The sequence below is a fragment of the Meriones unguiculatus genome, chromosome 17 (assembly GCF_030254825.1).
Source record: "Meriones unguiculatus strain TT.TT164.6M chromosome 17, Bangor_MerUng_6.1, whole genome shotgun sequence".
In the NCBI taxonomy this organism is placed as follows: Eukaryota; Metazoa; Chordata; class Mammalia; order Rodentia; family Muridae; genus Meriones; species Meriones unguiculatus.
The window spans coordinates 61717415-61739254 of NC_083364.1; the positions used below are offsets into that span (position 1 = coordinate 61717415).

The 21840-nt window shown below is 37.7% G+C and overlaps 1 protein-coding gene across 7 annotated transcripts in view; it reads right to left on the minus strand.

The window, feature by feature from the left end:
• Epha6 (EPH receptor A6) overlaps positions 1-21840 on the minus strand; it is a 955104-nt gene that overhangs the window by 385871 nt on the left and 547393 nt on the right. For 6 of the 7 annotated variants that reach the window (XM_060370600.1, XM_060370601.1, XM_060370598.1 and 3 more), the window contains 2 exons: positions 4689-4813; positions 3483-3557 (listed from right to left, as the gene is read on the minus strand). In XM_060370600.1, coding sequence (XP_060226583.1) covers positions 3483-3557; positions 4689-4813 — 200 coding nt within the window. The remainder of the gene's footprint in view (positions 1-3482; positions 3558-4688; positions 4814-21840) is intronic. The other variant, XM_060370599.1, reaches the window with a different exon arrangement.

A 21840-nucleotide genomic window follows, 5' to 3' on the forward strand; every position in this document is an offset into this window, starting at 1 on the left:
TCAGTCTCCAAAAATTTATGAAATATAACCCAGTTGTTTATAAGCCTTATGCTCTATGGTACTGAATTATTACAGCCCAAGTGCACTAAAAGCAAATGTAAGAAAGAAGTGTTTGGGACAGAAAAGTAAGGAAAAGAGAGAAGAGGATTGAGGAGAAGGTGAAACAGGTGTGTGGGGTGATGGTTGAAAGTTAGTATATGAGGGCTTATGTGAGCAAAACAGGTAAAGTGAGAGAAAAAGACAATAGAAGGATGCTATGGTTTTAATGCCTATATTTCAGTAGTATTTGGGGGCCCTCTAAAGAAAGGTACTCCCTCATGGTCAGAGTGGAATCTACTGCTGGTCGGGACTTAACAAAGCTACTCAAAGGTTTAATGCTGTGATAAAACAGTATGTTCAACCCCTCTTCTTATTTTTCTTCTTCCATTGTTCTATCATGGCATATCCTCCCTCTGGAAGCTGCAGCATTAAGGTACCATCTTAGAAGTACTGGCTAGGCCCTTAGAATTTTGATATCACTATATAAAATAAACTAGGAAAAATACTTCAAGCAAGGAAATACAAGTGAAATAATCAAACTATGGCTAGAAGACAGAGGAATTTTGACAACTAGTCAAGGAAAAGACATAGGTTGTTGTAAAGAGAACATTAAGGGAGATTGAGTGAATTAATGAAAACAGAAGATACGGAAGATTTGAAGGTTCCAAAAGATTGATGAAGTGGTTGCTTTCTGAATTGTGGTAGGAATGCGGACAGAAAGGCCATTCTGATAAAGTAACAGAAGAAAAAGGAGGGAGAATGTATTGGGAACTGAAGGAAAGGCCATTCTTATTATAAACTAGCAAAGAACTTGGCTGAATTATGTTCATGCCCATGGCATGTAGAAAGTAGAATTTAAGAACAGATGAATGTGAATATTTGGTGCAAGAAATATATGAGCTATAAAGCTTTAGGGTACTTTGTGGCTTCTTTTAGCTGCATATCTTAAGTTCATAAAAAGAAATGATATAAACGTAGAATTTACAATCGAAAGAGAAGCAGAATTTAAGAATTTGAAGGATTTTCAGCCTGGTCATGTAGTAAAGAATGAAACGATTTCAGCAGATCAGACTAGGCCAAGTAGCTGGCCTACTAATGGGAAACTAGTATGCAGAGAATGATGGCTGAAGCTACAACTTAGGACAATGGAAGAATGATCCCAAAGGTGGTAGAGGACACCAGTGTTTCACTTCTGTCTCAGTAGTAGGTTGTAGGTCTATGGGCTATCTCTTGGATCACCTCCACCTGAGGGGTGAGCAACCCTGTCAGGCCACAGAGGAAGACGAAGAAGCCAGTCCTGATGAGACCTGATGAACTATGGTCAAATGGAAGGGGAGGAAGACTTCCCCTATCATTGGACTGGGGGAGGAGCATAGGAGAAGAAGAGGGAGGGAGTGTGGGATTGTGAGGGGAGAGAGGAGGGGCCTACAGCTAGGATACAAAGTGAATAAACTGTAATTAATAAAATAAAATAAGAAGTTAATAAAAAAAGAAAGGAAGTATGTCAAGCAAGAGACATCAAGAATCCTCAGGACACTGTGCATTGGCTAGAGGAGTATCTCTCTCTCTCTCTTTACTCTCTCTCTCTCCCTCTCCTGTACATTCTGAGAACCAGATTTCAAATTTTCTCATTTGTAGAAGTAGGATTTTTTTTAGCCTCTATACATTGTCTGGCCTCAGGTATTTGTTATAGCAGCATAAAATGGTTTAATGAAATAATGGTTGGTTTGGGATAGAACAGAGAATGTGATCTTTTGTGACTTGAAATTTTGCCCCATTTTCAGGTGAAGGCTGAGACGATGGGAGAAGTTAGCATCATGATAGTATTACGAGGCACTGACAGTAGACTCTGCCTCTGGGTGCAAGGTAAGTAAAACCGAAAATTGGAAAAAAAAAACTTTGATAATCTTCATGATTTTCATTTCACATAAGGCAGTGTTTCCTTGACTGACATGAAAATGAAATGCTTTTGATTATGAAAAAATAAAAGTAAGCCTTGGGAAATGTAATTATTCACTTATGATTGTATTTTTTTAACTAAATAGAATTTAAGCTGCCACTAATGAAAAAATACAATTTTAATGGATTCTACTGTAAGCTTTCCCAGTTAATATCTATAGGATCATTTTCTTAAGTATTATAAATGTGATATATAAAATATGATTTTAGGATTTGAAGTTATAGTAAAGTAAAATTGAATACTGTCAGTCACAAAGATTGTGATATTTTAACATCTTTGTTTCTTAGCTCCAATATTTGTATCTATAAAAAAAGGCATTTTACTTGTTCATGCCATTTCCCCCATGCTCTTGTTCTGTTATTCTACATTGTAGTATAGTCTAGGAATATTTTCCTAAGGCTTACTTAATTAGTTTTTTAAAATACTGATTTGGTATTTTTACCTTTAGGTATATTTCTAATTAATCTTTATAACCACCAGAAAGTTCGTACATTCATTTCCATTCTGGTAAATGTGACTTTTAAATAAAAGAGATGTATTGACATTTTTTTTTTCCTAGCCAGGAGCATAATAAAAGACATAATCAGAACATAACCTAGAAATCTTTGGCTCCAACTATGTATTTAATTCATTATCTCAGAGTTATTAGCATATTTTATAAAACAAATACTTTTAAAAAGATTTTTCCAACTTCAAAGTAAAACTTAATAAGGCACAGGAAAAGTCAATATAGAGATCATGTTGATTACTACAATTTAGAAGCAGTGACGTTCGGGTTTTAATTAGGGAATGTGCCTCTCTTTCCTGATTATGCCTTATGTTTATTTGGAAACATTGAAGGGTTATATCCAAACTCAAATCTCTAAAGTGCAAATGACCATAAAAAGAGACAGTGATGTTTTTCAGTGTGTGAAATATAACACAGAATGTTTCCAAGACAGAAATGTTTTGATTTTAAGAAGTTTATTTTATATATGTGTGCATGTTGCTTCTTGAATAACTAGGCATTGTGGATACATAAAGATCTGTTTTGATTTCTGGTACAGATAGGCAGAAGGACACACTACACTACACTACACACACACACACACACACACACACACACACACACACAGGCATTTTCTTTGACCACATGTGACTAGGCCATGAATATTAAGGATCTCTCTCTTGATTCAAACTGCATTTGCTCAGCTATCAAATGGGTTCCATAATCTACTCCTACCCAGTATTTCTTTAGGGAAGACTTACTGTGTTTATAATTTGTCCCCTCAGACTTAGAAAATGACAATCCACTATATGCTGCTTTGGCATTGCAGTAAACAACACTGGTGGGATGCCAAATGCAAGGGGATTTTTGATCTTCCAAAGGCTAGATCTACAGTTCTTATACTGAACTGTCTTCAATCATGGAAGACAAAATGGTTATTATAGAAGATGAGACTGAAGATGAATAAATAGGGTTCTGAGGAAACTTGACACAAACCAGTGTCTCTTCTTTGGATCCATTCATTTCTTCTGGAATCCATTCTGGAATTATCTGTGTCTTCTGTTTACCTTCCTGTTATGAATAAAATGATTAAGTTCTAGCCATTGCTATAGTCATTTAGCTTCATACATCCTGTGGCTCTTATACAAACATGCATGCTAATAAATCTATATGCCTTCTCACCTGCAAATTTATCATGAGCTATTTCAGCAGATAAAAATATAAATCTTCCACGGGAAAGCTTAAATAATTATTTGTTTCTGATATATTCTAAAAGTATAAGTCATATTTTTCATATAGTAAGCTACAGGATATTATATAAAAATTTTCACTTTAAATAAAATAATAATTCTGCATTCATTAACATTTTTGAAGTACTGTAGTACTATACAATGAACATATCTGAAATGACTGTGCAAGCTATGCCAAAGTGTCATAATGGTAAATAACGGGGGGATGCAATAGCATAAAGGAGAATTTAATAAAGTAAAGGGTGTATACAATTTGGGAAACTATAATAATTGAGAGTAACTGAAAATAACAAAATGAATGTTAGATTGATTTTTAAATGAAGTTGGTCTTACTAGCTTTTCACAACATTGAATCCATTAATCCTTTAAATCATTCTTTCCAAACAATGGACTATGATGCTAAACTCATTGGCCAAAGGTCTGTGTGCCCACTCACTTAGGCTATGGAGAGTCAGTCTTACTGTTCCTTCTCAATGGCATTTTAGACAATTTTAGAAGAATGAAACTCTATCTATGTCCTCCTCTGTGGCCTGGAGGGAATGAGGGAGCAGCCTACAGCTGGGATACAAAGTGAATAAACTGTAACTAATATTTAAAAAAATAAAAATGTAATTTAAAAAGAAAATAAAAAATAAATTAATTAAAAAATTAAAAAAAGGAATGACACTCTAAGTTGAAGACGTTATCATTTGTTGCTATGTTATAAATCTCCCTAGAGTAGGCCCTGAAAAACATGAACATCTGGTCCTTTCTACTTTAATATGGTATAAAACAAGATAAACCAATGAAGAAATTATGAGTATGATGGGATGTTAGAGAAGTTAAAGATAGAGGGATTATGGAGTTTGGCCAAAGAAAAACAGATTTTTAATCTAAACGACTCTAACAATATATAGTGTAAACACGCATGTATGTAAATGCAGAGTTTTAGGAAGTGCTAACGGAGACCTACCTTCTCATAGTACTTGATCTCATAGTCCAGAATGGCTCCATTGGAAAAAGCAGGTGCTTGCCATGACAGGGCAAGGCTGTTCTGGGATGCCCAGTCTTTTCTCACCATACCTATCAGAGAAGGTGCTGTAAGGAAAGGAAAGAATAATTGATTAATAAAGATAATTTTCAAACATCTAATATGTCTCTTCCAAAGAAAATGTATCATTTTTGTAGAGGATACCAATTGCCAATGGCAAACCACTAAAATGGGCTTAGAGTGTATTCCACTCAAGCCAAATAAAAGATTCAATCAAATGCTTAGAAACATTGTTAAAGGATATAGGAATGACTCAAATATTCAAAGATAAAAGCCAGAGCTCATTGCTTTTGGCTCTGTAAAGAAGGATATTTTTCTTTTTCTTTTCTTTTTTTTTTTTTGACTAAGTTTGGTTTGGGGATTAACCAGAAATCCAGTGTGTTTGTCTCCTGTTTTTTGTGTAATTTATTATCTATCTTAGGAAACAAACTGTGATTATAAGAGTGTGTGCAAGCATTTCTTTCTTCTTGAAAGATCTGAGTAAATACTGAATGCTGATTTTATGACATACGTTCCCAGGGGAGCTATTTAAAGTGACTTTAAAAGGAGACAGCTTAATTTAAGAAGTCACAAGGAAAGACTCAGTTCTTACACTACTTTTACTAATGACTTCATTGGCTTGAGTATGGTGTTCTGTTCAGAGATAGTTGTGCATTTGGAAGTACAGTTTTGACTTAATTCTCTTGCTAATACTGAGACGTAGGATACCACAGCCTCCATCAAGGAGGCAATATTACATTTTTTTCTTAAGGCCAACAACACACTGGTTGTAAAACATAAATTATCAACTGTGGCAACTACATTATAGAATGTGTACTAAGTAAAATATATGAACTATTTTTCTATTCTAATTTTCCAGTCATCAAGTAATGGTTCATTACTTAATTTTTAAAGTCTTATGTCATATTCCTGTAAAGCAAACATTACAGAATTCCTTAATTACATAAATTTATAACTTTAATGATCATGTTAGGGGCTGAAGGATGGCTCAGCTGATAAAACACTTGCCTTGCAATTACAAGGACCTGAATTTGGGTCTCTGAACCACCTTGTTTTGAGAGAGTTAAGTAAAGTGTTATAAGGTTTAAACATGCTGGTGGGAAAGCAGAGCCAGGACCCTAAAGCCTCCTAACCACTCAGCCTAGCTGATGAGCTCTGAACCCAGAGGAGATTCTGTTTCAGAGGAGGTGGACAGTCATGACACCCCAGGTTTTCTTCTGGAATCTTCATTTGCCTGCATATACACACATATACACCTGCACACACCCGTCCACATAATCACATATGTACAAAGATGCACACATGCATGAACATAAATAAATAAATAAAGTAGACTTCAGAAACAGAACTGCATCATGAAATTTGCAGGCAAATGGTGGGATCTAGAAAAGATCATTCTGAGTGAAGTATCCCAGAAGGAGAAAGACAAACATGTATACATGTGCTTATATGGACTATAAGATATGATAAACATAATGAAATCTATACACCTAACAAAGATAAACAAGAAAGAGGACATGGGGTAAGATGATCAATCCTCATTTAGAAAGACAAATGTGATGTGCATTGGACACAGGGCAGGAGCCTACCTCAGAGGGCCTCTGAAAGACTCTACCTAGCAGTGTATCAAAGCAGATACTAAGACTCATAACCAAACCTTTGGCAGAGTGCAGGGAATCATATGAAAGAAGGGGGAGTCACTATGATGTGGAAAGGATAGGAGCTCTACAAGGACCAAATATATCTGGGCACAGGGGTCTTTTCTGAGACTGACACTCCACCAAGGACCATGTATGGATATAACCTAGAACCTCTGCTTGGACGTAGCCTGTGGTAGCTCAGTAACCAATTGGTTTCCCATAGTAAGGGGAACAAGGACTATTTCTGACAGGAACTCAATGGCAGGTTCTTTGACCTACCCATCCCCCAAGGGAGGAGCAGTCCTGCTAGGCCACAGAGGAGGACTTTGCAGCCAGTCCTGAAGATACCTGATAAAACAAGGTCAGATGAAAGGGGAGGAGGTCCTCCCCAATCAGTGGACTTGGAAAGGGGCAGGGAGCAGATGAGGGAGGGAGGGTGGGACTGGAAGGGAATGAGAGAGTGGGATACAGCTAGGATACAGAGTTAGTAAAATGTAACTAATAATAAAAAAAAAAATTACATTAAATTTAAAAAAAGAAACAAAACTGCGCTATTTTATAAATCCTCTTCATTTGTGCACACTTTTGAAAGTAAGCATCCAAATGTTGAGTACCTTTCTATACCAAATTAGAAGTACTTCTATGTATTTGCTAACCTTAATCACTCTTTACCCAGTCTTTAATAACTACTGAATATTAGACTGTGTTGATGTTTATTGATATTTTGATCTTTTTTTTAATGTTGGATATGCAAATTTGTAGCACCGAGCTCTCAGAGTATGTATTTATGAAAATCATTTTGACATAATTAAATGTTCTGTTGTGTTGGACTCTCACTTATTTTGCTCACTGGATTGGATGTGTGTTCTCAAGTGATCATACCACTGCCTCCTCAGCAGCTGGGACTGCAGGTGCGTTTCACAAGGTCCTGCTTGCTAATTTTATTTTCATTGAGAAAAATTGCCTCAGATAATTTGAACTTTCTGAACCATGGAGAGCATTAGCATACTGCTTTTGAAAGGAGTTGCACCTGTGTACCTTAGGCGCCCGTTATAAACAGTTAATGAATTGAAGCAGAGGACGTGAGACACTCTTTACAGCTTACTACACCCCCAATTCTGCTTTCACTAAAGTCAGCCTTGAACTGAATTTCATTGTAAAACAAAGCTTCAGAATACGAAAATTCATGCACTTGTTTTGAATATAGTTAATGGCTTTATTATTTAATGGCCCAAGTTACCTAACATCTGCAACTAGCATACTGTGGTAACAGTATAGTAATTGTACTAGAATACAGAGCAGAAAATATACCATAAATATTTGTACATGAAGAAAATGTACAAGAAAAAATGATTTTAGCATACAGAAGGACAACTTCTCTTTATTTCTGATTTTAAAAACCAGCTTGGCATGGCCACGTGGAGAAATATCTTCTGGAATTCTTTTTTTTTTTCTTTTTATTTTTCAATGCAGTTTATTCAGGAACCTTGAACAATCCTCGGACCCTGGGGAAAGCCAGCCCACAGCTTAAATAGCCTCTGGGTAGCCAACCCAGGCGTGCCACGTGGGCAATGCAGATAGGTCCACATACATGTAAGCAAGCCAGATCCTCAGCCTTAGCCAAATGTGGAATTGTTCATGACAGAGAGCACTCACCATCGGGAAGGTGGAAGGCGGAAACCAGCTCCATCTCTAAGGCATAGCATTCCGCAGCTCTCTACAGTTCCCCCTTTTTGTTTTAGACGCATCAGGCAAGAGTAGAGGTCTGATCTCTAATATTAGAAATAAATTTGGACTTTGTACCGATGTTCATTTAGGTGTCATCCACCCAAAGAGCATCAGACCCGTCCGATACCTTTTTCTCAGAGGCGGGACCTGGGGCATCAACCTGCATGCAACCAGACATGCTCTTCTCTGGGTCCAAAGCGGCTGACCCTGAGTGCAGTGCTTAGCCTCGCATCCTGAGCGTAACATTTTAGCTTTTTATGGTAGCCAACCATGCTTGGGGAGAATGTCCTGCTTCAATGGCTGTAAAGGCCTGAATCTGTCTAAACAATTGTCAAGCTATATTTTAGGTAATTGGACTGGAGAATTCGATACTACGATGGAGCAGCTGAGAGTGGCCATTGTCACAGTAAATTCTACCAGAGTGGACGCAGGACTAGCCACAGGATTATCATCATGGATTGCTGCAGCCATGAATCATCTGAAGGAATGGGCGGGCATGGGAGCGTTAGCAGGCCTTCTCGTGTTGGTCTCCTTGGTTTGCCTGTGGTATATATGCAAGATTAGAGTCTCACAACAGTGTGATGCAGCCATGATCATTCAGGAATTCTTTGCAGTAGAGATTGACAGAGCAACTGGAAGACTCAAGTGGTGCTTTCTGACTGAGAACCTTGTCTCAAGACCGCTTTCTGCAAAACTGTCTTTCTGTTACACCTCCTTGCTTAAAACTTCAAACTGTTAGGTTTGACCTTCAAAAAAAAAAAAAAAAAAAAAAAAAAAAAAAACGATTGTTGAATAGATTTCTATTGCTGCTCTCATTGGTGCTATGAACCGGAGAGTGGAGCCTAAAAATGAGGCATACTAAATCTCGCGCAAGAGCCAACTTTATTCAGAGCACAGACAATTTACATCCTGAGGGACAAGAAGCATCACGAGTAAGGTGGTCAATCATAGGGAAGGAACGTGGGAGCGCATTTCAAGAACAATTCTGTGGTTCCGAAGAAACTCAAGTCGCAGGCTCTTGTGATGTTTTCTTGGATTTTTTTTTTTTTTGTAGATACAACTTTTATTTTTTTAATTGTTTTTATAAATTATAGTTTATTCACTTTGTATCCCAGCTGTGGCCCCCTCCGTTATCCCCTTTCAACCCCACCCTCCCTCTTCTCCACCCATGCCCCTCCCCCAGTACGCTGCATAAGCACTCACAATTTCCTTATGATTTCATTCTCACACTGTTTCGACAAATCAACATGTTCTTTAAAGTGTTTTTAAAACAAAACCTTATGATCACTACATTTACTGAATATCAAATAGTTTATCAAGTACTATGTAACAATTTGAAGAAAAATATATACCAGTATTAGCCATCAAAGAGCTCTTATTCACAAATACATGAGCATTATTTGCTTAAGTTTATGCAGAGACCATTGAAAATTATTTTAGTTCATATATTTGCTCCTAATTAGGAGTTTGTCACTTTTTGCTGAAAAAGTTACCAGTGACCGTGTAAATTGTTTTTCAGATCTCATTAATTTTAGCATGCAGAATGCTTCCATTTTTTAAGATGAGCAGCTGAACCTCAGAGGACTTCCAGGATTGTGTAAAGATACTTGAAAGGAAATTTCAATATTAAATAAAATGTCAAGTACGAATTCGAAAATTAACATTGTTGCTGAGAGTTCCTCTTAACATTCACTGCAGCGTAGCGTAATATGTTCAAAATTAAAATCCATGTTCAAAACCACGGGCAAAGGGTGGAACCACCGCCTAATTGCCTTTGAGTAATATTTCAAATACACGGCCATTCAAAACCACACTGTAACACTCAAACTTTTATCAATATTTATGATAAATGTCCTGTGATGGTATATATATATATGTATATATATATGTACATATAGTATAATAGGTGTGTTATGATATATCTGTGTGTGTTAAATGTAAATCATAGTTTTAATTTGAAGGTCTATGGTATATTTAAAAATTATATTGAATATTGTTAATTCCTATTCATCAACTGCTGATACTAATATTTAATCATTTGAATGTGTGCACATGTGCTTGCTTGACTGTGTTGTGTGTATCTATATATGTGTGTATGTGTATATGCAAGTGTGTTGTTTGTATGTGTCACGTTTGTGTTTTTTGTGTTTAAATGTATGAATGTGTATGCACATGTATGGGTATGCATAACATGTGAATGCTTAAGTAAGAAGGGATCAGCACACATACATGCTTGTGAGAATGCGAATGTTAAATAATATTTGAATAGATCTTATATGCTATTTAAAATGTTTCCATCATTGTAGAAAGCTCATAATTCTATACTTCTGGCTACAGCAGTCTCATTAACAAGCAGACAACTTGAGCAGCCTCTCCATTTCTTTAAGGAAACATCTAACCGCAAGACATTTTCCATATGCTAGTGTAGTTCTGAGGCTTCCCCTTTGGTTCCTGCTCTGACCTTACAATTACTCATCACCTTTTCTAACCTGAGATCCTGTCCTCTTTGACTCTCACTCTCATTTCCATTCCTCAGCTTGCATGACTATCTTCTTCTTGATTCATTTGTGTAGACTTTTTGATTTCTCTTTATCCACTCCTCTTTTTCAGCACTTTCAGAAAAGACTTAAAGAAATTATAAGAAAAAGTTTTAAAAAGCATGATGAACAACACAATGAAATGTTAGTAAATGGAGTGAACCAGGACAAACTTATCAGAACCGGATTTTGCTTGCCACCATGTGATCTCATTGCCAGGGGACCTATGTGCATCACCGCAAATCACAAACATGTGATGTTTCTTCCTGTGTGTGCTTAGCAGAGGCATTGTGAGCAGTTACTGCCATCTTAATGATGGAACTGTGCTGATGTGGTACAGCTTTATGATGGGTAAATTGAGGGACCCACAGCTTTCCATATTTATCTAATCTATAACTATATAAAGTCTGTATCTTTTGTTAAAAATATTTATTTAATGTTTTGTGCTTTAAAGATAATGAATCCTCACAATCCTTACAATATTTTCCTTGTGCAATTTTGCTTTGATGTACTTCTCTTTGTAATCACATTTTAATGATAATATATATTGTTATATCCTTTCCCCATGTGGTTGAAATTGGGTTATGTGTTTGAAATATACACATGAGACACACATGAGGGAGAGTTGGCACTTTATTTTATGTTCTTTCTCATTTATTTCTATTTTTTATGTTCAAGAATAACACTGTAGTATGCTAAACCAAATGGTGGATGCTCTAAAGAGGATAATGGTTCCCAAATAACACATTACAGTCCCTAGAGCCTGGAAATGTTCTGGAAAAAAATGGAGCTTTGAATATTTTTATTAAGATCAGGATTTTGAGATGGGAGAGGAGTTAAAAATGGTACTACAGACATGTCCATTAGTCACAAGGACTTCATAAGAGAGAAGAACCAAGGTCACAGGCCAAGGCTAGATGCCTGTCAATACTAAAACAAACAATGCAACCCCTTCAAGAACCTCCCAATAGCTGGCATCTTGATTTTAGGCCCATAAGACTTTCATTTTTCTCAAATCCAGAACGGGGGACTCTTAATATGTATTATTTTAAGACACTAAGCTGTGAAAATTTGTAGACATAGTAAAAACAGGAATTTACAAGTCAATACAGCAATATAATACAGCACAATACATTTTACCAATTCAATGACAAATATATCCTTAAAGATCTATTTTATATGAATTTGTGATTCCATTATAAAAATTGGCCCATAACAGTAGTGAAATAATGTATCTGTGTCTTTAGCATTTTTTAAAGTATTCTCAGTCTGTTTCTAATTTTAAATTTTGTGATACTTTGTATAGATTTATATTATGCTGTTCTCTGCTTTTTGTACCATAGAGATATTTTCTTCATTTCTCCACAAGTTATATTTAAATATTTTCCTTGTGTTAACCGTGCTAGCATTTTAGAAAGGTTTTACCTTTGCATTTCTAGCATTTTTCCCAATGGAAATAGGAACATCAAGAAACAAGCTTGTCTACAATTACTATTGTGTCTTGCAACACCGTGGTGACACTGCAGGCTGCCTCGGCATTGGTGAGAAAGGTACGAAAGTACTTTTGCTTGCACAGAGCCCACAGCAGTCAGTGTGAAAAAGAAATCACTCTATTATCAGTAAATTATACTCTCAGAACGTTATTCTGTAAGTCATGAGTTATCTTTAAAGTTCTTTTCAGCACATTCTGCATATTTTTAATTCCTCTTTCGTAGGCTCTGGGGTCAGATAATTTAGTATGGCTTGCCTTTCGGTTGCTCCTTTCAGCAATGTTCACCATATGCATCTACCAGTTAAACTTTAGATCCAGGGACATCTGAGAAACTGTTTAGATGACAGACACCATAAAAAGGCAGTTTCTCTGAAATATAAAAAGGTAGCTTCGTATTAGAGCAGCCAGAGAGTCTGCTGACCTTCTTCCTACCTGTCATATTTTAATGGAAGAATTATGTGCTACTGTAATATTTTTTAGAATTTAGCATAGCTAGCTTTCCAAAGCTGAGAAACTGGCCAAGCCTAAGAGAAAAATCAAGAAACTTGATCTTTCTAGCTTAAAAAAAAAAGTCATTTATCTGTAATATCTCATTGTAGTAAAATCAAAACCACTGCTATTTCCCTTTTTTTTTGCTAAAAGAAAATTAAATTTTATGTATAGGGAGGTTTGGCCTGTATTGTTCGTCTGAGTACCACATGCATCCTTAGTACTCCCGGATGCTAAGGTAACTTAGCACTTGAGATATAAACAGTTGTGAGCTATCGTGTGGGTCCTGGGCATCAAACTTGGGTCGTCTGGAAGAACAGACTGTGCTGGTAACTGCTGAACCATTGATTCAGCCCCTCTATTTTTCAGGTGAAATTGCTACTTTTATGTTAAATAATTATCCATTATATGAGAAATTGTAAGGAATTTTAAATTTGTTGGCATCTTAATTGACTTTGAACAAGTCTTAGTACGTCAGGACCTCAATTTATTTTCAACAAAAATTTGCCTCTTGTTCCAAGTTTAGAAAGCAATGAGCTAATTTAACTGTCACCAAGTAGGGGGAAAATTCTACTAACAGGATTAGAAACCACCTTAGCAAGATTGTTCAATGAAGGGCAGCTGAACAATTTAAAAAAAAATTGAAACATGAAAGCTACTATAGTACAGAGTGTTTAAAGTTACACATATGAATGTTACTGCTACAGTGGTGGCATTTTCTTTTTGAAGTTTAGACCTCAAAAGATCTATTTCTTTTTTATCATTTTTCCTTTATTTTTTTATTTTTATTAATTAAAGTTTATGCACTTTGTATCCCCCCTGTACCTCCTTCCCTCCTCCCCTCTCAATCCCACCCTCCCTCTTTCCCACCCATATCCCTCTCCCAGTCCACTGATAGGGGAGGACCTCCTCCCCTTCTATCTGACCCTAGCTTATCAGGTCACATCAGGACTGGCTGCATTGTCTTCTTCTGTGACCTGGTAAGGCTGCTCCCCCCTCAGTGGGAGGTGATCAAAGAGCAGGCCAATCAGTTCCTGTCAGAGACAGTCCCTGTCCCCATTACTATGGAACCCACTTGGACACTGAACTGCCATGGGCTACCTCTGTGCAGGAGTTCCAAGCCATCTCCATGACTTTAGATATCTAAAGTAAATCTGCACATTTACAAGATGATGATATGGGTGTAGGGGAGTGTGATATGTAAAGTAATAAATAAATGAGTTATAAATCAGTATAGACCATTAATTTAATAATATATTAGATTCCTATCACTTGGCTGTGATGATATTTATATACATAGGATGAATTAACACCAGACTGCTGATAGTGACTCAGTATTTCAGTTCAGTAAAACCAGTTGTGTCCTAGCCCAGCTTTGACAGGCCAGAGGAAAGACTGAGCAGACATAGTCAGAGTCAGCGGGATTGATCTTAAGACTTTTCTCTGAGGGATGATGACTAAACTACTTACACTAGCTAAAAAAGTTCTTGATTTTTTTTTACACAGGAAGAGCAGCAGAGCTCCTGCACAGGCTCAGAGTCGCATTAACTCTTTATGAGCCAGAAAGAAAAAAGAGAGAGAATCATTCATTCCCATACATTCCATAGATATCAGTCCATAATACATACAGGCAAACAATCAGACATGCAGGCATGTACACATTCATACATACACATCATGCATATATACAAATAGATATTTACACATTTGAACATATGTATATATTATGCAGATATACAGACAGACAATCAGACTTTCACACATATAAAAATATGCCCAGACAGTCAGTCAGACAGACACATGGATGGTGGATGGTGGATGGAGGAAAGCTTCAATCAATCAATAACAACTTAATTCTGTCCTGGGTTTTATACCCCGTAAAACAAAGGTTTTCTGTGTAATGAAAATTACCTTATCCAAGAATAGATACCTTTAGCTAAACTAACTAAAAGGCAGTATCCAAACTAAGAAAAATCAGAAGTGAAAAGAGGGACATAACAGCAGACACTGAGGAAATCCAAGGAATCATTAGGTATTACTTTAAAACCCTGTACTCCACAGTATTGAAAAATCTAAATGAAATGGACAATTTTCATGATAGATTTCACTTACCAAACTTAAATCAAGATCAGGTAAACAGTTAAATAGTCCTAAGGAAATAGAAGCAGTCATTAAATGTCTCCCATCCAAAAAAAAAAAAAAAAAAAAAAAAAGCCTAGAGCCAGATGGTTTCAGTGCAGAATTCTACCAGACCTTCAAAGAAAAGCTAATACTAATACTCCTCAAACTAGTCCACAAAATAGAAACAGAAGGGACATTACCAAACCCATTCTGAGAGTCCCAAACTCCAGCCAAGGACCATGCATTGACAGGACTGAGACCTCTGCTCAGAGGAAACCCACGGCTACTCAGTTTTCAAGTGGATGCCCTAGTGAGGGGATCAGGAGCTGTCTCGACGTGAACTCAGTAGCTCTTTGTTCACCCTCCACCCCCGGGGAGTTATAACCTTGCCAGGCCACAGAGGAAATGCAGCAGCCAGCCAGACCCCGGGGCTGGGGAGGACAGAAGGTCTACAGAGAGAAGAGAAATCACCTACAGGGCCATCTCCAAGACAGGCTGGAGACTTCAGACAGGGTAACCTTCTGGGAGGATATGGGGGTGACTCTAGCTGAGACTTCTGGTAGCCAGAGTAATGGAGGCTGAAGAGGACTAGGGAGGATTCCTAGTCTCCACTAGGAATCACCCACCCACCCACAATAAATCTTTTACCCCAAAATTTACCTAGCCTACAAGATGTGCAGAGAAAAAGATAACGCAGAGATTGAGGGAATGTCCAGCCAAAGCCTGACCCAACCTGAGACCCACTCCATGAGAGAGAGCCAACCCCTAACATTACTAACACTATTCTGTTATGCTCACAGACAGGAGCCTAGCACAGCTTTTTTCTGACAGTCTCCACCTGGCGCATCAAAACAGATGCTCACAGCCAAACACTGGGTGATGCTTAGGGAGTCTTGTGGAAAAGAGTGAAGAAGAATAGAAGAAGCTGGAGGTGCCAGGAGCTCCACAGGAAGACCAACAGAGCCAACTAACCAAGGCTTAGATGGTCCTGCATAAACTGAAGCACCAACCGAGGACCATGCATAGGCTGGACCTGGGGCCCTTACACAGATGTAACAGATGGGCAGTTCAGGCTTCATGTAGGTACCCAGTAAAGGGAGGGAGGAGGCTGTCTCTGACATAGACTCTATATTCTACTTTTTGACCACTATCCCCTTGTGGGAGTGCCTCACCTGGCCACAGGGCAAGAGGAAGAGATCATTCCTGATGAGGCTTGATAAGCTGGGGTGGGTGGTTTCCTGTATCTGAGGAACAGGGTATGGGGGAAGAGGGAGGGACAGTGGGACTGGTAGGAGACCAGAGAAGGGGCTAAGATTAGGATGTAAAGTGAATAAATACATTAATTTTTAAAAAGAAAAAAAAAAGGATATAATAGATGAACAGAAAGGGAGTTACAGTAGGAATATTGATTACAACTTCTTTTCTTAGAACTCTAGCTAGCTAGATATTTTTATTTATTATAAGTTTATATCTATGGTTTTATCTATAAGCTCATTATAAGTTCAAAGTAGAAATTTTATCTTCTTATTTCAAATGTACATTATATGTTCAAAGCAAATTTATTTTTTTATGTCCAGATTTTTAAAAATATTTTTATTTTAATTTTTATTAGTTATACTTTATTCACTTTGTATCCCCCCCATAAACCCCCTCCTTCCCTCCCAATCCCACCTTCTCTCCCCCTTCTCCACAAATGCCCCTCCCCAAGTCCACTGATGGGGAGGTCTTCCTCTCCTTCCTTCTGATCCTAGTCTGTTAGGTCTCATCAGGAGTGGCTGCATTGGGCTTCCTCTGTGGCCTGGTAAGGCTGCTCCTCCACTAGTGTGAGGTGATCAAAGTTCAGGCCAATGAGTTCATGTCAGAGGTAGTCTCTGTTCCCTTTACTATGGAACCCACCTATACACTGAACTGCCATGGGATACATCTATGCAGGGGTTCTAGGTTATCTTCATGCATGGTATTTGGTTAGAGTATCAGTCTCAGGAAAGACCCCTGTGCTCACATTTTTTGGTTCTGTTCTATACCTTGTGGGGCTTCTGTCCTCTCCACATCTTACTATTTCTCACTTCTTTCATAAGATTCCATGCACTCTGCCCAACAGTTGGCCATAAGTCTCAGCATTTGCTTTGATAGTCTGCAGGGCAGAGCCTTTCAGATGCCCTCTGTGGCAGGTTCCTAGGTTGTTTCCTGTTTTCTTCTGATGTCCATCCTCTTTGCCTTTCTGGATAGGAACTGAGCATTTTAGCAAGAGTCCTCCCTCTTGATTAGTTTCTTTAGGTGTACAGATTTTAGTAGGTTTATCCTATATTATATGTCTATATGAGTGAGTATATGCAATGTCTGTTTTTCTGCTTCTGGGATACCTCACTGAGGATGATCTTGTCTAGTTCCCACCATTTACCTGCAAATTTCATGATTTCCTTTTTTTTAATTTCTGAGTAATATTCCATTGTGTAGATATAACACAATTTCTGCATCCATTCTTCAGGTGAGGGGCATCTGGGTTGTTTCCAGCTTCTGGCTATTACAAATAAAGCTGCTACAAACATGGTTGAGTAGATGTCCTTATTGTGTACTTGAGCCTCTTTTGGATATATGCCTAGCAGTGGTATAGCTGGATCTTGAGGAAGCTCTATTCCTAGTTGTGTGAGAAAGCCCCAAATTGATTTCCAGAGTGGTTGTATAAGTTTACATTCCCACAGCAGTGGAGGAGGGTTCCCCTTTCTCCACAACCTCTCCAGCATGTGTTGTCACTTGAGTTTTTGATCTTGGCCATTCTGATGGGTGTAAGGTGAAATCTCATGGTTGATTTGATTTGCATTTCCCTGATGGCTAAGGACATTGAGCATTTCTTTAAGTGTTTCTCTGCCATTCAATATTCCTCTATCGAGAAGAGCTACTGTTCCCCATTTTTAATTGGATTATTTGATTTGTTGCTTTTCAACTCCTTTCGTTCTTTATATATACTGGATATTAGCCCTCTGTCAGGTAGAGGGTTGGTGAAGATTCTTTCCCAATCTGGAGGCAGTTGTTTTGTTTTGATGAGGGTGTCCTTTGCTTTACAGAAGTTTTTTAGTTTCATGAGGTCCCATTTATTGATTGTTGCTCTTAGAGCCTGTGCTGTTGGTGTTCTGTTCAGGAAGTTGTCTCCTGTACCAATGAGTTCCAAGATCTTCCCCAGTTTTTCTTCTAACTGATTTAATGTGTTTGGTTTTATGTTGAGGTCTTTGATCCGCTTGGACTTTAGTTTTGTGCAGAGTGATAAGTATGGATCTATTTGAATTTTTCTACAAGTAGACATCCAGTTAGACCAGCACCATTTGTTGAAGATGCTATCTTTGTTCTATTGTATGATTTTGGCATCTTTGTCAAAGATCAGGTGTCCATAAGTGTGTGGGTTTATTTCTGGGTCTTCTATTCAGTTCCATTGATCCACCATTCTGTTTCTATGCCAGTACCATGCAGTTTTTATTACTGTTGCTCTATAGTACAGCTTGAGATCAGGGATGGAGATACCTCCAGAAGATCTTTCATTGTAGAGGATTGTTTTAGCAATTCTGGGTTTCTTGTTATTCCATATGAAGTTGAGAATTTTTCTTTCAAGGTCTGTAAAGAATTGTGTTGGTAAATTGATAGGAATTGCATTGAATCTATAGATTGCTTTTGGTAAGAAGGCCATTTTTACTATATTAATCCTGCCAAGCCATAAGCATGGGAGATCTTTCCATCTTCTGATATCTTCTTCTAATTTTCTTCAGAGACTTGAAATTTTTTTCATACAAGTCTTTGACTTGCTTGGTTAGGGTCACACCAAGGTACTTTATGTCATTTGTGGCTATTGTGAAGGGTGTTGTTTCCCTAATTTCTTTCTCAACCCTTTTGTCTTTTGTATACAGGAGGGCTACTGATTTTTTGAGTTAATTTTGTATCCGGCCACTTTGCTGAAGGATTTTATCAGCTGTAGGAGTTCCCTGGTAGAATTTTTGGGGTCACTCAGGTATACTATCATATCATCTGCAAATAGTGATACTTTGACTTCTTCCTTTACGATTTGTATCCCCTTCATCTCCTTCAATTGTCTTATTGCTCTAGCAAGGACTTCTAGAACTATGTTGAAGAGATATGGAGAGAGTGGGCAGCCTTGCCTTGTCCCTGATTTCAGTGGGATTGCTTTAAGTTTCTCTCAAGAAACAGGTATCTGTCTTGTTTCGTGACTAACCATTTATTCCTTGCTTTTGTATTTACATGGCCTTTCTTATCATTTGAATGCCTGGGCCTCCTCCTTGGATTAAACATTGAATGAATGAATTTCCTTGATCATTAATATGTTTCAACTGGCAAAGCTGCTCCTCCATAAGGGGAGGTGGTCAAAGAGCCAGCCACTGAGTTTATGTCAAAATCAGTCCCTGTTCTCTTCACTAGAACAACCACTTAGAGACTGAGCTTCCATGGGCTACATCTGAGCAGGGGTTCTAGGTTGTAATCATGAATGCTCCTTGGTTGGAGTATCAGTCCTAGAAAAGACCCTGTGCCCAGATATTTTGGTTCTGTTGCTCTCCTTGTAGAGTTCCTGTCCTCTCCAGGTCTTACTATCTCCCCCTCCTTTCCTAAGATTCCCTGCACTCTGGCCAAAGTTTATTTATGAGTCTCAGTATCTGCTTTGATACAATGCTGGGCAGTCTTTCAGAGGGCCTCTGTGATAGTCTCTTGTCCTTCCCACACCACAGAAGAGGACAATGCAGCCAGTTCTGATGAGACCTGATGAGCTAGGGTTAGATGGAAGGGGAGGAGGACCTCCCCTATCTGTGGACTTGGAGAGGAGAATAGGAGGAGATGAGGGAGTGAAGGTGGGGCTGGGTGGGGATGAGAGAGGGGGTTACATCTGGGATACAAAGTAAATAAACTGTAATTAATATAAAAAATAAAAATTTAATAAAAATATGTTTCAACCTTGTTTTACTTCCTGCTGTAATTCATATGGTTCACAAAACTTTTAGTTAATTTGCAGGAGAGAAGAAGTTATTCGATTCAATTTAGAAATCATTATCAGGAATTATAAAAAACATCGTCATAAGATTGGGCAGGAAATCTGCCCAACAGAGAGATTAGTACCTATAGAGGAATAGGCAGGGAGGTTTTCTCTATTCCATATCAGGTATATCAGTAATAGCAAGCATGGAAAGGCAAATATCAACAATAAGCAGTCTAAAGGCAAAATCCCTGGGGCTTTGCATAAACCAGGCATGTACCCATTCATCAGCCATGCGAAAAGTAGTGGGCTGCCTCCAGGAAGATCACTTGCTTGCTTTTGCCGATCCAGCATGCAGTTTCTCCCCAGATGCAATAAAGCCTAAAACAAAACAAAAGTTGGTCTTCTAGCTATTAATTATTTATTTTAAAATTACATTTATATATTAAAAATAAATATTGTTTTATTCCAAGAACTTAACTGTTGTCTCAGGTCACAATTATCAATGTTATTTCTAAAAACAAATGCATTTGTAAATAGTGCCCATACATTAATACCCATGCAGGAGTCATCAGCTGTTAGTTTGGCTCTGTAGTGACATTCTTCAATTTACATAATAATACAAAATTGCAACAAAAGCCAGCTGAAAAAGAAATACGGACTTAGAAAGAATTTTAAGTGAAGAAGGTTTATGAAAATTAGACATGTAAGTGCTATGAATTTGCTTCTTGGGTATATCAAGAAATAGAAATCCTTTTCTGCTGCAGCCTTAAGGTGCACAAACAGACGAGAAAATTAGAGTCATCTTTTGGCACTAGAAAACAACCCATGGATATGTCCTTGGGCTTTTTAGGAATTGGCATTTAAAAGACTTCCATTCATACTATGAAATAAAATAGCAGCAATTACCATTTTTCCCCTTAAGATAGAGGACCAAACCAGCCTAAGACTTCTTTGATCACTTCAGATGGAATTGATCTTGTAAGTCTGAGCTCCTAAAGCATTTGCTCCCTGTTCCTCTGACATCTGGAAATTGACTGCTATCATCTGAAGTGCCTGCACTCTCTCCTTAGCTGAATGCTCAAAAGCACATTGATCGTGCTCCCAACTTCCTATGCTCCTTCCACTACACTATCACCCTCTGTTCACCATAAGCTTGTAGGTCTACTTATTTTTACTCTATAAGGGTAAAGAATCAGTTTGGAAACAACTGACCCACGGTCACACATACCATTTGAAAAGTAGACAGCATTCTAAGGTGACCATGTGCAAATTCTACTTCAGCCTTCCCTGTATCTTTAAAGCCGTGGGATTCCCTTGGGACTTGATATGTTGCCACACAGACAGACTCAGTTACCCTTACTTAAGTGTTTCCTTTTTTAAAATCCTGTTCCAGGACTTAACCAACGAGAATCACTAAAATTTTTGCTATAAATCCTCTGGGACACCATATGAGGACTGTTCAAACGATTTATGTATATAGTCATTTTAGAGAAGCAGAATTGTTGTAAGTAAATATTAATAATGGTGCAGATATAAAAGAAAAAGTCCTTTTCAAATGCTTTCACATTTGAATTCAGTGTAATGAAAGTATGGAGTGCATTACATGGTAACTCAGCTGTATATTATTCCAATCCATTTATGGTATTTCCCATCTGTTTGACCATTATTTAATGATTTAAATTGAAAAGAAATATTTGTGTCAAACAGCAAGACACATACTTCTCAGTTAATTATTGCAAAACCATCCTGAACTTTTCAGCGAGAGGTTGGGAGGGAGTAGGGGAGAGGGTGATGGTGTTAGTACCATAAGATCAAGGCACAATGTTACATACGTAGAAAAGAAGTCATAATGAGTAACATCATCATGCATGCCAACTAAAAATTTAGCAAAAATAAGAAAGAAATGTCCCCAGGATCAACTTTTCCTAATTCTAGAATTAGGAGAATTCTATTCATCCAGCCCCATTCCCTTCACATCCACAAATATCTCATTTCCTTATGTACTCCATGGTAAAGAAAATTTGAATGAGAAGAATTCTGCTCTATTTAACAGGCAGCGTAGGGCGTGAAAGCTTTCTTTAAGGTTCTGTACAGT